We start from the raw sequence: 17055 nt of genomic DNA on the forward strand, positions 1-17055 counted from the left end.
TAAAAAAAAAATGTATGAATTTATATTTATTAAATTGTGGTTCCTTGGTTGGGAATAAAAATGGATTAAATGAGGTTAAATAAATGCATTTTACAATACAAATGCATAAGTTTAGCTGTTCAGTAAGTAAATTCTAAGATTTATTAGAATTTAATGAATTGCACCTGCTGCTACAAGGGATTTTCTTTGAACTACATATCCCATCATGCTTTAGTACGACGTGACATAGTGATGACGCAATAGGTCGTCGCGTAAATGAGTGTAAACGGCACCTGAATACATTGGAAAAGGAAGTGTCCTGCCTTTACGGATAATATTTCTCTTACCAGATACGTATGTGATTAGTTTGGGTGCCGACCTTCTTGAATCTGAGCAGATTGAGAATCAACACTTCTCTTGAAAGCAGCGGTGGCGGGTTTTTCCTCAGCTGGTTTGCTAGCAGGAGCGTCTGACCGGACTCTCGCTATAAAACAGCAGAACTACCGAATCTGCCGCGTATTATTTGCCTTTCAAAACGCGTTATAACGGGAAGTGAAGTTCTGAAGGTCTTGTTTCCTGACTTAATTTAACCGTAACCGTTTAACTGCTTTGATTTAACCGTAAAGCCACAGCATTTTATTCTTCTAGCAGCTAACCGCACGCGCTGTACAATAATATAACCGATAAATGTCTCCATGACAACGTGTGTGTTGTAGTATTGAGAGCATCAACCGCAAGCTATCGTTACACATCTAAGTCTGTAACATGTTTACTCGATGCTGAAGGAGATGTTTATACAGCACAACCTGCTGACAGACATTAGGTAGCTCACAACTGGATGGCGACGCATCGAGGTCCAGTATGAAACACGATACATCTGCGCTTCAGTAACCGTGACTTGAGGCTCATAGGAGAGCCTTCATTATGTACCATAGCTGTGTCATCGTCCTGTCGATCATCTCCACCTCTCGAGACTGATATTTTCTGGCTTTTTTAAAACACTCGATCCACCAAGTGTTGCGCAATGGCGGGTGTTGGGGTCAGCGTGCTGTCGCGGGGTCAGCTGCCGTCTGTATCCTCCAACTCCTCGCCCACTGATCCTGATACCAGGGGCTGCTCAAACGGGGACTTCATGGGCACCTTTGGCATCTTCCTGCAGGGCCTGCTGGGAGTGGTGGCTTTCAGCACCCTTATGTGTAAGTATAGGGTAACTGTCTTCATTAAAAGAGTAGATAATCCAAAAAAAAAAAAATATTAAAATCTCAGGTGTACTCACCCTCAAGCCATCCGAGATGTTCATGAGTTTGTTTCTTGATCGGAACAGAGAAATCTGTACATTACTCGCTAGCCAAATAGATCCTCTGCAGTGAATGGGTGCCGTCAGAGTCCTACCAGCTGATTAAAAACATCACAATAATCCACACGACTCCAGTCTATCAATTACCATCTTGTGAAGCGAAAAGCTGCATGTTTGTAATACCCAAATCCATCATGAAAAAAATATTGTGACGTTTTTATTAGCTGTTTGGACTCTCATTCTGATGGCACCCATCCAGTCATTTAGTCCGCTTAAATGCGTCCCTTCAAACTTGCATTCCTCTGCCTCCACATTTGAGCACAACGGCCACATCTCAAAATCTATTAAACAACGATGCATTGGACCAAGTTGTTGCCCCACATTTTTTTCAATAATCTGTTACACTCAAATGTATGTCATAATATGGACAAACAGATCTGTCTGTTTTTTTTTTTTTTTTTTTTTTTTTGCAATATTAAAGGATCAATTGATCAATTCAGGTTGACTCATTGAAGATTTAAGGGTTTGGTCCCAGAAGCGCACAGGTCAAGGCATGTTTGTGAGTCATGCAGTGCAGTGCAGTGCTGTACCTGCATGCTCACCACTGTCAACCTGACACAGTACTTTAATTAAAGACGGTGTGTGAGCACATTTAAAGGGTACATAATGTTGGATCTTTGGTTTTTGCTTGGCCACACCCTCTCAGAGCTTCTTAACTTGTTTAGGTCATTTACAGACCCCTGGTCTTTGGGCATGTGTGTACTTGCATACACTTCTTACATGTCTCATTGCCATGAAAGAATCTGTGTTGGGATGTTCATACCAAGAACGATGACTAGAAATCACTCTAAATATTGTGGAGTCAAAACCACAACAACGACGCAGAGGAATGATATCGTTGAGATCACTTTGAACCTCTTTTTTTTTTTTTTAATCTAATTTCATTGACTAATAACTAATAGATCATTTTGTATTTGTATACATAAGAGAACTTATCACAAAAAAATAGAATAGACTTTATTAAAGCATGTTTTAAAGTTGAAGATAGATTTTTACTAGTCATCATTGTTTTTATGACCCATCTCTTAGGTCTCTTGATAACTCAATAGAGATTAAAAAAAAAAAAAAAACAACCCACTACAACAGTCCAATAGAACAGGGTAATCCAGAGGAATATACGAGATGTGTGAAATTGTAAGTTATGTGTCATCATCATCTCTCAGAGGTTATGTGAGCTGTAATTGTAAAGAGTAAGAGATTGTGTTCAGGGGACAAAGTTAACAGCTGTACACAAACAAACAGCCATTGTGTGAAACAGGCTGCCCTTTATTTGTGTGAACCATTGGGTCACGTTTGGAAACTAGGGTGGCTGCACTAGCGGTTTCCACAGCCTAAAAAGCAGCAGTTCTCACTTCTTCTTTGAAGCAACACTGCCAGCAATTGCATTTGTTTTATCTTTATTACCGTCCTCTCCGATGCAGTTTACAATGTTTTTGTTGTCAGAATCTAAAAAATTATATAGAAACATAAACAAACATCATGTATGAACTATTCAGTGCACCTCTTTAAAATTATATTTTGGGGGATATAAAGAAATATATTGTATAAAGAAAATGGCATTATTAAAAGAATGGAAAAAAAAAAGTAGTTTTTTGCAATCTTTTATTATTTTTCTTAGGGAAAATAAAATTGTAATTGCTGCTACAGTTGCGCATTGTTTTGGTTTTGCATGTGAATGCAGAAAACTCTAAACCTGTGATGAAGCAGTTACTCATTCAGCTCTTCCTGTTTTGAAATGTTAATCTCATGTATCATTTATTGACCTCTGCACTGTATCTGATAGAGCCAGGAAAGAGTTTTTAGCTTCACCCCCATGTGGCAGACATTATTGATCACCCCATTTTTCCTGCTTCCAATATGAAAGCTTGTGTTTCCTCTCCACAGTGAAACGGTTCAGGGAGCCCAAGCACGAACGGAGACCCTGGAGAATCTGGTAAACCACCATTTCGTGTCATTAGCAAGCCCTAGATACACATGCACGGTCAATGCTGCACTCCACTGACCTGAGATCTTTCTAGCGGCCCTCTAGAAAGCCCCGTTTCCCCTCATGATTTAATGGAGAGTTCTAACCAGGTCTCCTCCCTCTCACCGCCCCTCCTCCCCTTCACCTCTCTCAGGTTTCTGGACACCTCCAAACAGGCCATAGGGATGCTGTTCATTCACTTTGCCAATGTCTACCTGTCTGACCTCACAGAGGAGGACCCATGTTCACTGTGAGTCTGTGTGTGCGTTGTGATTTCAATGTTTCCCCCACACATCGTTGTACTTCCCGTAGTGTTTTGTGTCTGTGGTTTTTACATATTTGTTATCAGCTGTGCTCAGCGACCAACTCGCTGTGTTGTTTTCCACAGATACCTGATCAACTTCCTTTTGGATGCGACACTGGGCATGCTGGTGATCTATGGTGGCGTGAAGGCCGTTAGTGCTGTGGTTGAATGGAGACAGTGGGATTCGCTGCGTTTTGGAGAGTACGGTATGAGCCATAACATCAATTGTTAGGAGGAAATTGAAAGTCTAGTGGGAACTGTGAGTTAATCATGGATCACTAGACACTTCCGCTGAGCTTCTTTATGTGAATGTGGCCTCATATAAAGAGGGCAGTCCTCAGACTCATGAATGGGAAATTGAATCAGCCCTTTCATTCCTTACCATTGTTCAATTTGTGTTCACTGAATTAAATTCATTTGAAATTAGGATAGAAATCTTGTTCTTCACGGACTATAATGCCTGTCTAAAACCAAACAATAAGTTTAATAAATGATTTTACAGTGTTTTTATATAAAGGTTCCCTTCAAAAGAAACTAGTCAGACCATCTTTCAAGGCACTGTGATGAAATTTTGTTGAATTAATTTAGATGAGATTAACTTAACTAGTTCAACCCACCAATTTTAACACCAGTTTCTTGTTTCGGTTAACCACTGAACTGCACATACAGGGTTGTGGGATCTCATTGGCAGTGAAAGATACATTTATGATGATTGATGAACAGGAAATTATATTTCAAGCAGTGATTCTTAACCTTTTCATCTTTTATGTGATTTACCAAATAAGTATTCTTTCTAAAAGATAATTATGATTTTATTAATTTACATGACTTTCCAGGTCTAGGCTTCCTCATATATCCACATTTTTCAAGGCCATGGGAATCCTGGTTCTTTAAAATAAAAATAAATTGAAAAAAAATTGAATTAAAATACATTTATGTTTTAATGCTTATTTTGTCTTCATTTAAAAGTCATCTTGGGGCCCTCTTGGAGGTTTGCTGGGTCTTCCTGGGTAAGAACCACTGTTTTGAAGTGTTGTATTTCTAATGTTTGCACATAGGTGAGCCGGTTCAGTGCAGTGCCTGGGTGGGTCAGTGTGCTCTCTACATCCTCATCATGATGTTTGAGAAGGTCATGATCATGTTGGTCCTCCTCCTCCCTCAGTGGAAGAAGGTCAGTCAGGTGTCCAAATACTAACAGATGTTTGTGTTTCATGTTCTGAACTAACTGATATGTATGGAGAAAATTTATTATCATCGTGTATCATTATAATAGTGCTTTACTAACTTGCAGTTAAGGAGATACTCCACCTAAAAATGAAAATTGTCATTTAAATTATGGTTGTTTTAATTATTTGGTTTGTAATGTATTTGACTGGTGTTTGTGTGTGTTGGACAGTTGGCTACGCTCAACCCCATAACAAACCCTCATCTGGAGCTAGCTATCGTCATGCTAATAGTCCCGTTTTTCGTGAACGTAAGTGAGACACTTATGTATCGTTACCATTCAGAGGTTTGGGGTTAGTATGATTTTTTTTTTTTATGCTCACATGCATTTTTAAGTGTCTTTGCTCATCAAGGATGCATTTATTTGATCAAATATACAGTAAAAACAGTAATATTGTGAAACATAAGTTTTAAAATAACTGTTTTCTGATTTAATAAAATATGCAATGTAATTTATTCCTGTGACTATACAGTGTAACACGATCCTTAAGAAATCATTCTAATATGCAGATTTGTTTCGGAAACATTATGGATGTTGAAAATTGTGCTGATTTGATTACTTTTTTTATTTATTTATTTTTTTGTGTAAACTGAAAAAAACTATTCTGGATTCTTTGATGGATATAAAGTAATAAAACAAAAAAACAAAAAAATGCATTTATTTAAAATATAAATCTTTTGTAACTTTATAAATTATGTAACATTATTTACCATCAATTTAATGCATTCTTACTGAATAAAGTATTACTTTCCAAAAAATCTTACTGACCTCAAACTTTTAAATGGTAGTGTAATTGCATCCTATTGGTTAAATGTAATGACTGAATGTTTGCCCCTGTTTGTGTGCGTATCCAGGCTCTGATGTTCTGGGTGGTAGATAACTTCCTAATGAAGAAGGGCAGAACAAAAGCCAAATTGGAGGAGAGGGAAGCAGAAGATGACCCTCGTGGCAGCAGCAAAGTGCGCTATAGACGGGCATTGTCACACGATGACTCTGAATCAGAAGTAAGTTACTCTTACTGAGTCAATCTGATGTGACAGCAAAAAAGGTAAATGATTATTCCTATGGCTGTTAATTAAATATTTTAATTGAACAAGAACTGTAAGCAGTTATATGTGCTAAGCCAGCTACGCTGCCTGCCTGCATCTGTCTATCCAATATTAAATAAAATAATTAGTAATAATTGAATAACTATTATTGCACTATTATTGTGAATTCCTGTATATATCAGATCATTTTTAGAAATGAAGCAACTTCTGCATAATTTCTTGCCACAATACCTCTTGGGGTCCAAATATGTTCCACAGGAAATGCACTACTTAGTTGATACACATTCATCAGGCTGCTGGGGAGATCTTTCAGTGTGAGAATGAGCACACAAAAGATTTTGGACAAAATCCAAACAAAATTTGTAGGCAGAGTAGTGAAAAAACATTTGTCATTTAAATCAAAATAGTGGACAAAAGTTAAGCATTTTTGCAAAAATCTTTGCATCTCTGGAACACTAGGTCGCACTTTGATCAGACTTCTCAGGTACCTCCAGGACATGCTGTCAATGATCCCTACCAATTTTTGTGTTCATCTGTCAAATTGTTCAGAACATTGCAAATTATGACCAAATTAAAAATGGTGGACAGGCAGTTCATCGGATCCTGGCAAAATTGTTATCCTCCAATTTGGCAGGAGTCAAGGAATCATGATTCAAGATCAAGATTTCTGACACTGTTTTAAATTTATAAGCAAAAGTGTAAATTTTTGGTATCTCATGACCTGTAGGTGGCACTGTTCCCAACTTTGGCATGTCCCCTCAGCCTACCGAGTTTAGTTTGAACCAATTTTGGGTTGAAATTAAGTTCATGACACCATAACCTTTGACCAAAATATCAATATTTTGTTCAGTCGTTTCTGTGCGGCTCAGTCCAAAGACCCTCTCCAATTTTCGTAAGAGTTGGGCAAATTTTGTAGTAATGAAAACCGTAATACTGTACTATTTAAAATGGCCACTACTGTTATGGGTGGAGTCTCAATGTAAGCTATTGAATGTGATCACAATGAGGAGATTATTAAGATGAACTAAGCTTCATTTTCTAGAACAAAAGGTTCAAAATTTATAAGCTTTAGAAAAGTGAATTTTTTTAACTGGTGGTGGTGCCATAGAGTTGATTCTACAGACTCCAAAATTGGTCAAATCACTATTCATTACCATCTTTACAATTGTGCCAAATTTTCTCACTTTCTCATTCCGTTTATGGGGCTGCTATAGACTCCCATTCGGTGGGAGTAATACTTAATAATTACATAATAATTTTAGACATGAGCACCAGCAACATAGCTGGTTTAAATGATTCAGTCAACCACTGTGACCCAGGTCACACTCTGGAGGAAAAAAAAAAAAACCTTGTAATGTTAACATTTTTATTGGAAATGAAATGATTTGCATGTTTAAACCACAGAATAAAACCTATTTCCATTAAACAAAATCATAACTGATGACATAAATGATTACATAAATAACATTTATTAGTTTATGGAATGTATAAAACACTTATCAAAACAATCAACAAAGTCTAAACATTTGAGATCTGAATCCAAACAGACTTGCTTTGGCAAGACACTCTTGCTGCTCCTTGAACATCTTTAAATGGCAGAATTCATATTTTGGGCTTTCCTTTGACCTACAGTGTTAAATTCAAAACCATCCCTCTACCCAGGTCCTAGATGGGACATCCCCCTTTTTCCTTAGTACAAATGCATGACCATTACATGTGCATGACAGCTCCTTAATATTTCCCAACACTTCAGACCTGAAGTGTGTATAACCATGATAAGTCAGTGAGTTTATTATTTTACAAAGCAGGTATGCCTTAAAGAAAAGGCTGCACAGACTGTTCTGTTTAACAAAACATCCAGTAATGAACTCTGGTCAAACTTGATTTTCAGTGGAAGACAGTTTTTTTTTAGGATGAATAGAACACAGTGTATGTGGTTTGCTAACATGCTACTAATATTTCTGTATTTATATGATGTTTGACCCAATAACATCTCATGAATACATGTATATCCTGTGCTAGTGCTAGATTTGAGACAAGGCAAGTCATTTGAGGAGGGAACAGTGAGTTCAGTCATCTCGAGTGTAGCATTTCCATCCACACGATATCGGTGTCAAATACTAATTCGTTGACATGTCAGATGTTTTAGTCAAGTGATCATAGTCCATCTTTCTCACTTGTAAAGGGATGAGCAGCTCAGTCAGAATGTAATGGAGAATATTACCTTATTTAGGTTTAAGAGGTGTATTCCACTTTTAGGATGACATGTTTTCAGTTATCACCTGTTTGTTTAAAAAAAAAAAAGATTAGTTGAACACCGTCTTTCTTTGCCCTCTTCCTTCTGTGCTGGTCAGATTCTGTTCTCTGCAGATGACGAAATGGAGGATTCAGATGGTGACGACGATGTACGAAGACTCACAGGGCTCAAGCCTGTTAAGAAAAAGAAGCACCGGCTTGGTATTCCAGTTTGAATTCAAATCAATTTAGACTTGAGGCCTCTCTCATTCTCATGACCCCACCTCATTTACCTGAACATGGATCAGAAAGTGAGGGCATGAAGACTAACTCGACCTATGATTAGGGGGTAGACATACACGAGAAAAGCCTCTGGACAGCACTAGAAAGATTTTTGCTACCCTGTGTCAAAGGGTAAAACATAATATTTTCAGTCTGTCAAGGTTTTTTTGTGCACATTCATAATTCTCTTCTGCGGCTGCTTTGCCATGCTTAAAGAATGTGATTCTCCAGTGGATATACAACACACTACATCTCCTTGCATCTATCCAGCCTTTAAACTGAACAAAGCAATTCAAATAACATACTGATGTTGTTCCTCTGACATAAGTACCTTTAACCATATGCATGTGATTGAACACACTGACTTGGGCGAACGTTCAAGGTCACTCTGTTGGTTCCAAAGCACGTTTGTGAGTGTAGCTGCTGCAGAAAGTTTTGTGCGTGTCAGCTGTGAGGAAATTGTGCTGATAAATGTTACAGAATAACACTGGTCAGCAGTGTTATGAGAGAATTACAATACAGTTGGTACAGTCTGCTTGCAGTGTATGGTTTTAACCATTTGGCAGCAGACATTCTGAGAAGGTACGTAAATCCAGGGATGGCTTGTCTGACTGTTTGGCTTTTCAAAGTGTATCTGCCTCAAATCAGTGTCACTGTGTTCTAGCACTCATTTTCCCTGTATTTATTTGTTGTTTTAATTGTTGTTTGTATGGCCTCTTAAAATGAAAATTCAGTCATTTACTTGCCCTCATGTCGTTCCAAACCTGTATGACTTTCATTCTTCTGTAGAACGTTAAGAACATTGAGGTCCAAAAATCATTGGACCCCACTGACTTCCATTGTATGGACAAAAAATCAAATCAGAATATCAAAAAATATTTTTTGTTTCTCACAGAAGAACAAACGTCACAGTTTTTGATCAACATGATGGAGAGTGCACGATGCTTTTCATTTTTGGGTGAACTGTCTTTAAACGTTGTTTCTGTATTGCTACTCATTGCAGGGTAGATGCTCTGGTGCGGATGCTTCTGTAACTTCTTGCACAGTTTGGCGTTACATTGTGGTATCTTTTTATGCGGTATTACCTTCAAGTTTTGTATGTTTTAAGCATTCCCTGTTGCCTCTATATACTCAGACACTGTCAAATTCTAAACCCTAAACCAGCAGGCCTTTCTTCCAAATGCTTTCTCATCCACCCTCACACTTTTCTGCTCTATGGAGCATTTGATTTTATTCCAACACAAAAGCACAGATCCTTGGAGAACGATGCATTTGCACCATGCATTCTCTGCAAAAATGTCAAATTAGTCTTTGTAATCTTTATTCTGAAAATGGATATAATGTGAAGAGGAAGATGCCTGTAGGTTTAGAGTTGGAGTGAATGTAATTGGGAGTACAGGACCAGTTGTTTTATCACTTGTATTGTCAAACTGATATTTAATGGACCAAGTTTGTGGGAGTACTGTTTGCACATGGTATGTGTTTGTGTTTTACAGGGATGAATTGAAACCAGGCCTTCTGAATGAACAAGGTTACTGATAAGGATTTTGTCTTGGTGGAAATATAACTGCCTTTCTCTTCGGGTTTGATTCTGACTATTATTACAGAGCAATCTTGGTTTCAGTTGGAGAATGAAACAAATTGGATGTGGAGAGGGGTGTTAAATACTAAACAATATTAGATGATTAAGAATTACTGACAGATTATGAACTTGTGTATGCTTTTTCAATAAACGGTGTAAAAATGGCTATTTGTATGTTATTTTATGTGTAACTTCTCTTACACAGCTTTTTTTTACATAAATATTTTATCAGCAAAAGAATGCTTAAAATAATTATTTGATCCCCTGCTGATTTTGTAAGCTTGCCCACTTAAAAAAAAAATCTTTATGGTAGGTTTATTTTAGCTGATAGAGACAGAATATAAAAAATTAAAATAAAAACTGAAAAAAGCAGCATACAAATGTTAAAAAAATATTTACATTTTAGTAAGTCAAATAAAACTTGACATGGTACTTGGTGCAGAAAACCTTGTTGGCAAGCAAAGAGGTCAGACGTTTCTTGTAGCTGGTCACCAGGTTTGCACACATCTCAGGAGGGATTTTGGTCCACTCCTCTTTACAGATTCTCTCTAAATCATTAAGGTTTCTTAGCTGTCTCTTGGAAACTCGAAGTTTCAGCTCCCTCCACAGATTTTCTATAGGATTAAGTTCTGGAGACTGGCTAGGCCACTCCATGACCTTAATGTGCTGCTTCTTGAGCCACTCCTTTGTTGCCTTGGCGGTATGTTTCGGGTCACTGTCATGCTGGAAGACCCATCCATGAGCCATCTTCAGTGTTCTTGCTGAGGTTCTCGTCCAAGTTTTTACAGTACATGGCCCTGTCCATTTGCTCCTCAATGTGGTAAAGTCATCCTGTACCCTTAGCAGAAAAACAGCCCCAAAGCATTATGTTTCCACCTCGCTTGATTATAGGGATGGTGTTCATGGGGTGATAGTCAGCATTTCTCTTCCTCCAAACACGACGAGTCGAGTTGATGCCAAAGAGCTAAATTTTGGTCTCATCTGACCACAGCACATTCTCCCAAGCCTTCTCTGAATTATTTAGATGTTCATTGGCAAACTTCAGATGGGCCTGTACATGTGACTTCTTGAGCAGAGGGACTTTGCGGGCACTGCAGGATTTCAATCCATTGCGGTGTAGTGTTACCAATGTTTTGCTTGTTGATTGTGGTCCCAACTGCACATTAACAAGCTCCTCCCGTGTAGTTCGGGGCTGATCCCTCACCTTTCTCATGATCATCCTTACCCCATGAGGCAAGATCTTGCACGGAGCTCCAGACCAAGGCTGACTGACGGTTGTTTTACATTTCTGAATAATTTCACCAACAGTTGTCTCCTTCCCACCAAGCTTCTTGCTGATGGTCTTGTAGCCCATTACAGCCTTGTGCAGGTCTACAATCTTGTCCCTGATGTCCTTTGACAGCTCTTTGGTCTTGCCCATGGTAGTGGAGAGGTTGGAATGGAAGATACAGATTCTATGGACAGGAGTCTTTTATACACACAGCGAGCTGAAATTAGGAGTATCTGTGGGAGCCAAAATTCATGCTGGTTGGTAGAGGATCAAATACTTATGACTTACTAAAATGTAAACCTTTCTTCTTTTTCTTCAACATTTGTATGCTGCTTTTTTCTGGATTTTTTGTTTGATATTCTGTCTCTATTAAAATTAACCCCCCCCCCCTTTTTTTTAAGTGGGCAAACTTACAAAATCAGCAGGGGATCAAATAATTATTTTTCCCACTGTATGTATGAGCATTTTAGAAAATAAAATGTGCTTGTGAATTGTAATTCATAGCATTTTAAAGGGGTCATATGATGCTATTTTAAAGATAATTATTTTGTGTATTTGATGTAACCGAATATGTTGACATGCTTTAATGTTCAAAAAACACATTATTTTTCAAATACTGTACATTATTGTAGTTCCTCTATGCCCCGCCTCTCTCAAATGCATAGTTTTCTACAAAGCCCCTCCTTCCGACAAGCACAGTCTGCTCTGATTGGCCAGCTGACACAGTGCATTGTGATTGGCCGAACACCACAAGCACACGTCAGAAATGTAACCCCCTTACCATAATCGCAAGCTTCAGCTTTGAAGTTAGTTTTACCATCAGTTCAAGCCCAGGGGAACAGAGTCGTGTGACAGACACAGTGATGATGATGCTTGTATGTATTTGCAGTACACAAGCCGCGGTTAAGATGATTTCTGACGGGCTGTACACTCCGCTGTGATGTGACCCTGTTCCCCTCTATCACACACACACACAACGCGTTATGCGCAAAACTCCGCATTTGAACAGTCAATACCAAATACTTGAACTAATAACAAAACATACTTACAGTTGCTGATTCAGAAGCACCAGATTTTCAGAGCAAAGTCAGAATTTACCCTTTTTTTTTTTTTTCTTTTTTTTTTAGAAATAGCCTTCGTGCACAGCCAGCCTTGTACTCTCCTAGGTTCATGAAACTGTCGTTCATAAAATGCGTTGCACAAATTCGAACATTTGGGTTGTGCTGTTCTGTTGTAAACATATTAGCCAATGATTCCTAATTGCATCTACTTCCGGAAGGCCAAATAAAGTGCTTTTGCTTTCGCATAGAAACACACAGCGTCTCCCTGACATGGCTGCATCAGCACTACTGCGGTTACTGAAACCACACCTTCTTTCTTTGCATGAACATTTGGGAAATTATGGAAATATATCCACATCGTGATGTAGACATGTGGGGGCGTGTTTGAATGAGACGTTTTAGGCCGGTCTGGATCAGCCTTCTCTTTTAGATCCTTTTGTGGGAGACTTTGAGCTTTATAACTCTGTAGATTGTATACATGCACAAACAGCTACATAACACACTAAAGAAAAGGAAAACAAGAAATCACATCATATGACCCCTTTAAATGGCATACTTTGTTGAACTTCTGTAATATGACCGATACACACTATTCACGCTAAAGACGATAACTATAAAGTTTGAATAATCATTCCAATTCTATAAGATTAGGGAATGCCACAACTATAAAAATAATGATATTGTTGCAGTCACTCTATAACTTTGGGTATGTAAAATCTTTGAAGTGACTCCTATGAATGCAGAATTGTGACGCAAAAGTCGCATGAATTCCGATATGACTGTTTAGACTGTGGTCATGTTGCAAAATGTCTGACATGTATCGGATTTAATACCACATATGGAAGTGACACAAATCAGAATTGAAAAGATCAGATTCCGTGTGGTTTGTGCTGTTCACACTGTTCATGAGAAAAACAGATCTGAGTCACGTGAGCAAAATAAAAATCAGATTTGGGCCACATTTGCCTGCGGTGTGAATGTAGCCCAATATAGTTAGTTACTGTTATCGTTCTTAATGTGAACTTTAGCTATATTCTGGATTTGACTGAATCATGAAAAGTGGGTGTTCAATACCAACATGTAGCTGATTGTGAGTTTACAAAACAACATCCCAAATGAAACATGGACAGACTTACTTTATGTCATCTTCTTTAATTATATTAGGCACATGGATGTCATCTGTTGGTTCTTCTGAGCTGTATGGCGACCCCTCAGGGGAATCCTCCATGCGTGGCCTTTTAATTGGTGTTAATGTAAATGAAGATTCAGATTTGACGGGAAAATCCTCATCAGAGCAGGACACACTAGCACAATGACTCAAAAGTGGTCTCACTTGAATGGCTGTTATTAAACCACATAAAAATGAAAATCAAACCAGTGAAGCAAAACACAAAACTGTTAAAATCACATGTGAACTTTTATCTAAAAATTATACCTTTACTTCTCCGTTTTGGCTTTTTCTGGGTGCGTACTGCTTGGACCGCAACGCTCTTTAGAATCGGAGCATTACATTGGCAGCCTACCTCGCGTGTTACTGGCTGTTGGAAAGATGCAACAATAAAGAAATAAAGCAATGTAAATATTCTTTATATATGTTAGAAAACAACAAAACCGTGAACCACATATTTTGACCTTAAAGTTTACACATTTTTAAACATTACCTGTAAAACCTGTTCGCAGAGACTACTATCCAAACATAGTTCTATGAATTCTATGAATGATATTGTGAGAAATGTTTCAGTGTTTTCTGTCCATAAACTGGAAGTCAGTGGTAACTGGTTTTGTTGTTGTTTGGTACAAACATTCTTCAAACTATGTTGTATTGTCATACACTGAACAAAAAGTCATACAGGTTTAGAACGTTATGAGGTGAGTAAATGACAATTTTCATTTTTGCGGTGAACTGTCCCTTTAAATGCAAAAAACTACCATGGTTGGTTGTTCTATACGTAAGTCAGACTGCCACTTCCGGTCAGAGTGGGCGGTTCTTCGATATAATAAACTGCAATGTTAACCAGGCAGGCGTAACTACTTACCTTCACACTCGGTGCCGGACCAACGGTGTATATTGTCGGAACAGCCATATCTATCAAGCTAAGAAAGTCAGCAAAACCCATTTCGTACTGCTGTAAGTTTGTGAAGCATTCTGGGGCGAAATGCTTCGCACACAACCGCGAGCTCTCCGATATTCCTCCTTCCTCAAAATGCAAAAATTCAAGCCAGCGGGCTCGCAACCACGGCAGCTTGGGGAAAGGGAACAAGGTTTTGTGCGGATAACAACCCAAAACGCACCTTTTCACCATATCTGTCCGTCGCTTGCTATGCTCGTTCGGTGTTTGGGAATCCGACTCTTTTCCGAACTGTTTTTTTTTTTTTAAATGTTCGTTTCAAAGAATCGGTTCGAAAGATCCGGTTCAAATGATTCCTGCGTCATGACGCCGCTACGTCACTCAGCAGAGCATACAAGAAAGGTTGTTTCCGAGGCGGAGAGCTTAGTGGTTACATTTTGATGAAAGAAATGCAACGTCTGAAGAAAACAATACTTACTCGTGCGGGAGGGGAAGCGCCTACAGTGTACAGAGTGGGAACGGCCGTGTTTGCTAATGTAAGGTAGCACGTTATCCCAGCATTAACCATCCCCAAATTGGTGAAGGATTCATCAGAGAAGTGCCTGTCACAAAGCCGCGAGCTGGCGCAAATAGCCCCTTCTTCGAAATGTATAAACTCCAGCCACTTTTTTCGTAACCAGATTGTGGTTGGGAAACAAAATAAAGTACGTGCGTTAGAACAGCCAAATACACACCGACGAACCATGATTAGAGCAGAGAAGAGAGATCACTTAGTGGGAGGGACATTCTCATTCTAGAGAGCATCTGATTGGACAAAAACCCTTGTAGTGCTGGATGACTCATCGATATTTTGTTCCGTTTTGCCGTAAATGCCCCTTTTGGGTAGAATAAAATAAATATGAAGTTTTCGTGTGTGTGTTTCTTTAAATGCAAACGAGCTGCTGTTCCCCGTCCCCTTTCCAGAAGAGGGCTATGAGTTTACAACTCGTGCTTCTCAGATACTTGCGTTATGAGGATGTGAAGTGGTAGGATCATGCAGAATTGGTATTGATCCATCCTTGATTAACAGCTTTGATACAAATCCTGCATTGTACTGACCTTCATTTACGAAGAAATCTGGTGTAAAATGGTTAGCACACACATACAGGTATTTGCCTGCATTTTTGGGCACATTCCCTTCAAGAAATCAAACGGAGCTACTGTGTCACTGTGCCATCTTCAATGATTCAGATGCCGGGAGTAAATGCATACTCTTATGTTCATTGTAACAGCTAAGAACAGCACAGATTGTTTACCACTTAGCTGAGACGAGGTATTTCGCCTCGCCTGAAATGTAGGCGAGAGCAGGCGGCTGCAGTGAGGGGAGGAGTGAAATAAGCTCAGTCAAGACGGACGGTTCTGACCTCTCGAAGTGGAACAGATACATACGCGATCAAAGGCGGATATCGCGTTATTCTCACTCGTATGCTGTGCTGCTGATAAACATGATATAATTTCAGTTCTGTTGCTTTTATATTAATATAAATATGATGAACAAGACACTCAAAGTGCTTGCTATTTAATTCCATACGAAAGGCGTATTTATCATCCATTTTTATTTGAATTCAAACATGTATTTTTGATTTTTACAGAAACTATGACAACAATCACATACCTCACACAGAGATCGCATTGTCATAGTGTTTGGGAATATTCGTGCACAATTTAAATACATAATGGCATGAAATCAGATTTTAGAAAATAAAACATTTTAGAAGATAACGCAGCATCACGGTTGTCTGAACCAATGAGCATTAAGCTGTGTCATCAGTCAGTCGTTTCCCATCATGCTTTTGATCAGCGCAGTCGGTGGAGAGCAACTGCGCGCGACTGCTCAATCCGACCCCCGAGGGGGAAACGTGATTTATACCGAGGGGAACGCTAGAGCCCTGCATTTCAGCCCCGGGACGGCCCCGACTTTTTTACGCCTCTAGGGCCGGGCTTCGATCGGGCCAATTTTCACGCCTCGGGCCTGTTTTTGGCTTCTCCTTATTTTTATATTTTAGACATCCAACAATTGGTGATGAAAAAAATTGCCGCGCTGGTGGAAACAACACGAGACCGTGCCGCGACTGTGAAGAGCGAATGAGATATTTGAATTATTTACTAATAAACCAGTGTTTTCTGTGTCAGTGTCGCAAAGATGATGATGATCCTGACTCGCAGTCTCCTCATAGATGCGCCTTTAGAGAGAAGTGCATCTTCACTGATTATAATGACAGAGTTTTTGATTCGATTTGATTAATTTCGTTAAGTAGTAATTTGAAGCTTTCTATAGATATATTTATCATGTCGGTTCATTTTTGTAAAGGGCTCCTGTTCAAGGCGAAACGGCAGAAAGCGCATCATTGTTTTCTTAAAAGCACGTTTTGTTGATATTGTGAGTGCACACAAATAAAAGTAGACCCTTTAGAGTTCCTAATGATGTATTACTCTTACCTTTATGAGCAAAAATTACGGCGTAAGTTGTTTCCATTGAAAAAAAATGCAATTGATTGCGCTGGCGCCTCCATGTCCTGCGCTTTAGCTTCGACTCTCCGCACAAACTATTGGATATAGCGCACATTTATCTAGGTTTAACGTTTAAACATTGTTGTATTGAACTGTTTCAGTAGGCTATATCTATAGATTTTATTTTAG

General features: G+C 38.8%; 2 protein-coding genes across 5 annotated transcripts; one reads left to right on the forward strand and one right to left on the reverse strand.

Moving 5' to 3' along the window:
• The first annotated feature begins 210 nt into the window (after positions 1–210).
• On the forward strand, positions 211–10140 carry stimate (STIM activating enhance). 2 transcript variants are annotated; one of them, XM_058791387.1, is made up of 8 exons: positions 211–1175; positions 3221–3269; positions 3454–3549; positions 3688–3809; positions 4662–4774; positions 5000–5077; positions 5683–5876; positions 8232–10140. In XM_058791387.1, the coding sequence occupies exons 1-7, from the start codon at positions 1004–1006 to the stop codon at positions 5848–5850; spliced, it is 798 nt and encodes a 265-aa protein (XP_058647370.1). In that variant the 5' UTR covers positions 211–1003; the 3' UTR covers positions 5851–5876; positions 8232–10140. The 2 variants fall into 2 exon arrangements, with proteins under 2 accessions (XP_058647370.1, XP_058647369.1); XM_058791386.1 differs by having other exon boundaries at positions 213–1175; positions 5683–5832.
• On the reverse strand, positions 7227–16301 carry LOC131549321 (THAP domain-containing protein 10). 3 transcript variants are annotated; one of them, XM_058791389.1, is made up of 4 exons: positions 14855–16301; positions 13743–13845; positions 13444–13648; positions 7227–8307 (listed from the first exon to the last, which is right to left on the reverse strand). In XM_058791389.1, the coding sequence occupies exons 1-4, from the start codon at positions 15119–15121 to the stop codon at positions 8265–8267; spliced, it is 618 nt and encodes a 205-aa protein (XP_058647372.1). In that variant the 5' UTR covers positions 15122–16301; the 3' UTR covers positions 7227–8264. The 3 variants fall into 3 exon arrangements, with proteins under 3 accessions (XP_058647372.1, XP_058647371.1, XP_058647373.1); XM_058791388.1 differs by lacking the exon at positions 14855–16301 and adding an exon at positions 14344–14845; XM_058791390.1 differs by lacking the exon at positions 14855–16301 and adding an exon at positions 14344–14845 and having other exon boundaries at positions 7227–11479.
• Positions 16302–17055: the final 754 nt, after the last annotated feature.

The sequence above is a fragment of the Onychostoma macrolepis genome, chromosome 11 (assembly GCF_012432095.1).
Source record: "Onychostoma macrolepis isolate SWU-2019 chromosome 11, ASM1243209v1, whole genome shotgun sequence".
NCBI classification, from domain to species: Eukaryota; Metazoa; Chordata; class Actinopteri; order Cypriniformes; family Cyprinidae; genus Onychostoma; species Onychostoma macrolepis.

Bases quoted from the DNA above. Each gene is read 5' to 3' on its own strand.
- stimate (XM_058791386.1), top strand. From the start codon at position 1,004: ATGGCGGGTGTTGGGGTCAGCGTGCTGTCGCGGGGTCAGCTGCCGTCT. The intron at 3,810-4,661 runs GTATGAGCCATA...GTTTGCACATAG, and splicing joins GCTGCGTTTTGGAGAGTACG to GTGAGCCGGTTCAGTGCAGT. The intron at 4,775-4,999 runs GTCAGTCAGGTG...TGTGTTGGACAG, and splicing joins TCCTCCCTCAGTGGAAGAAG to TTGGCTACGCTCAACCCCAT.
- LOC131549321 (XM_058791389.1), bottom strand. From the start codon at position 15,121: ATGGTTCGTCGGTGTGTATTTGGCTGTTCTAACGCACGTACTTTATTT. The intron at 13,846-14,854 runs GTAAGTATTGTT...TCTTTCCAACAG, and splicing joins GCGCTTCCCCTCCCGCACGA to CCAGTAACACGCGAGGTAGG. The intron at 13,649-13,742 runs GTATAATTTTTA...GTTTAATAACAG, and splicing joins GCCAAAACGGAGAAGTAAAG to CCATTCAAGTGAGACCACTT.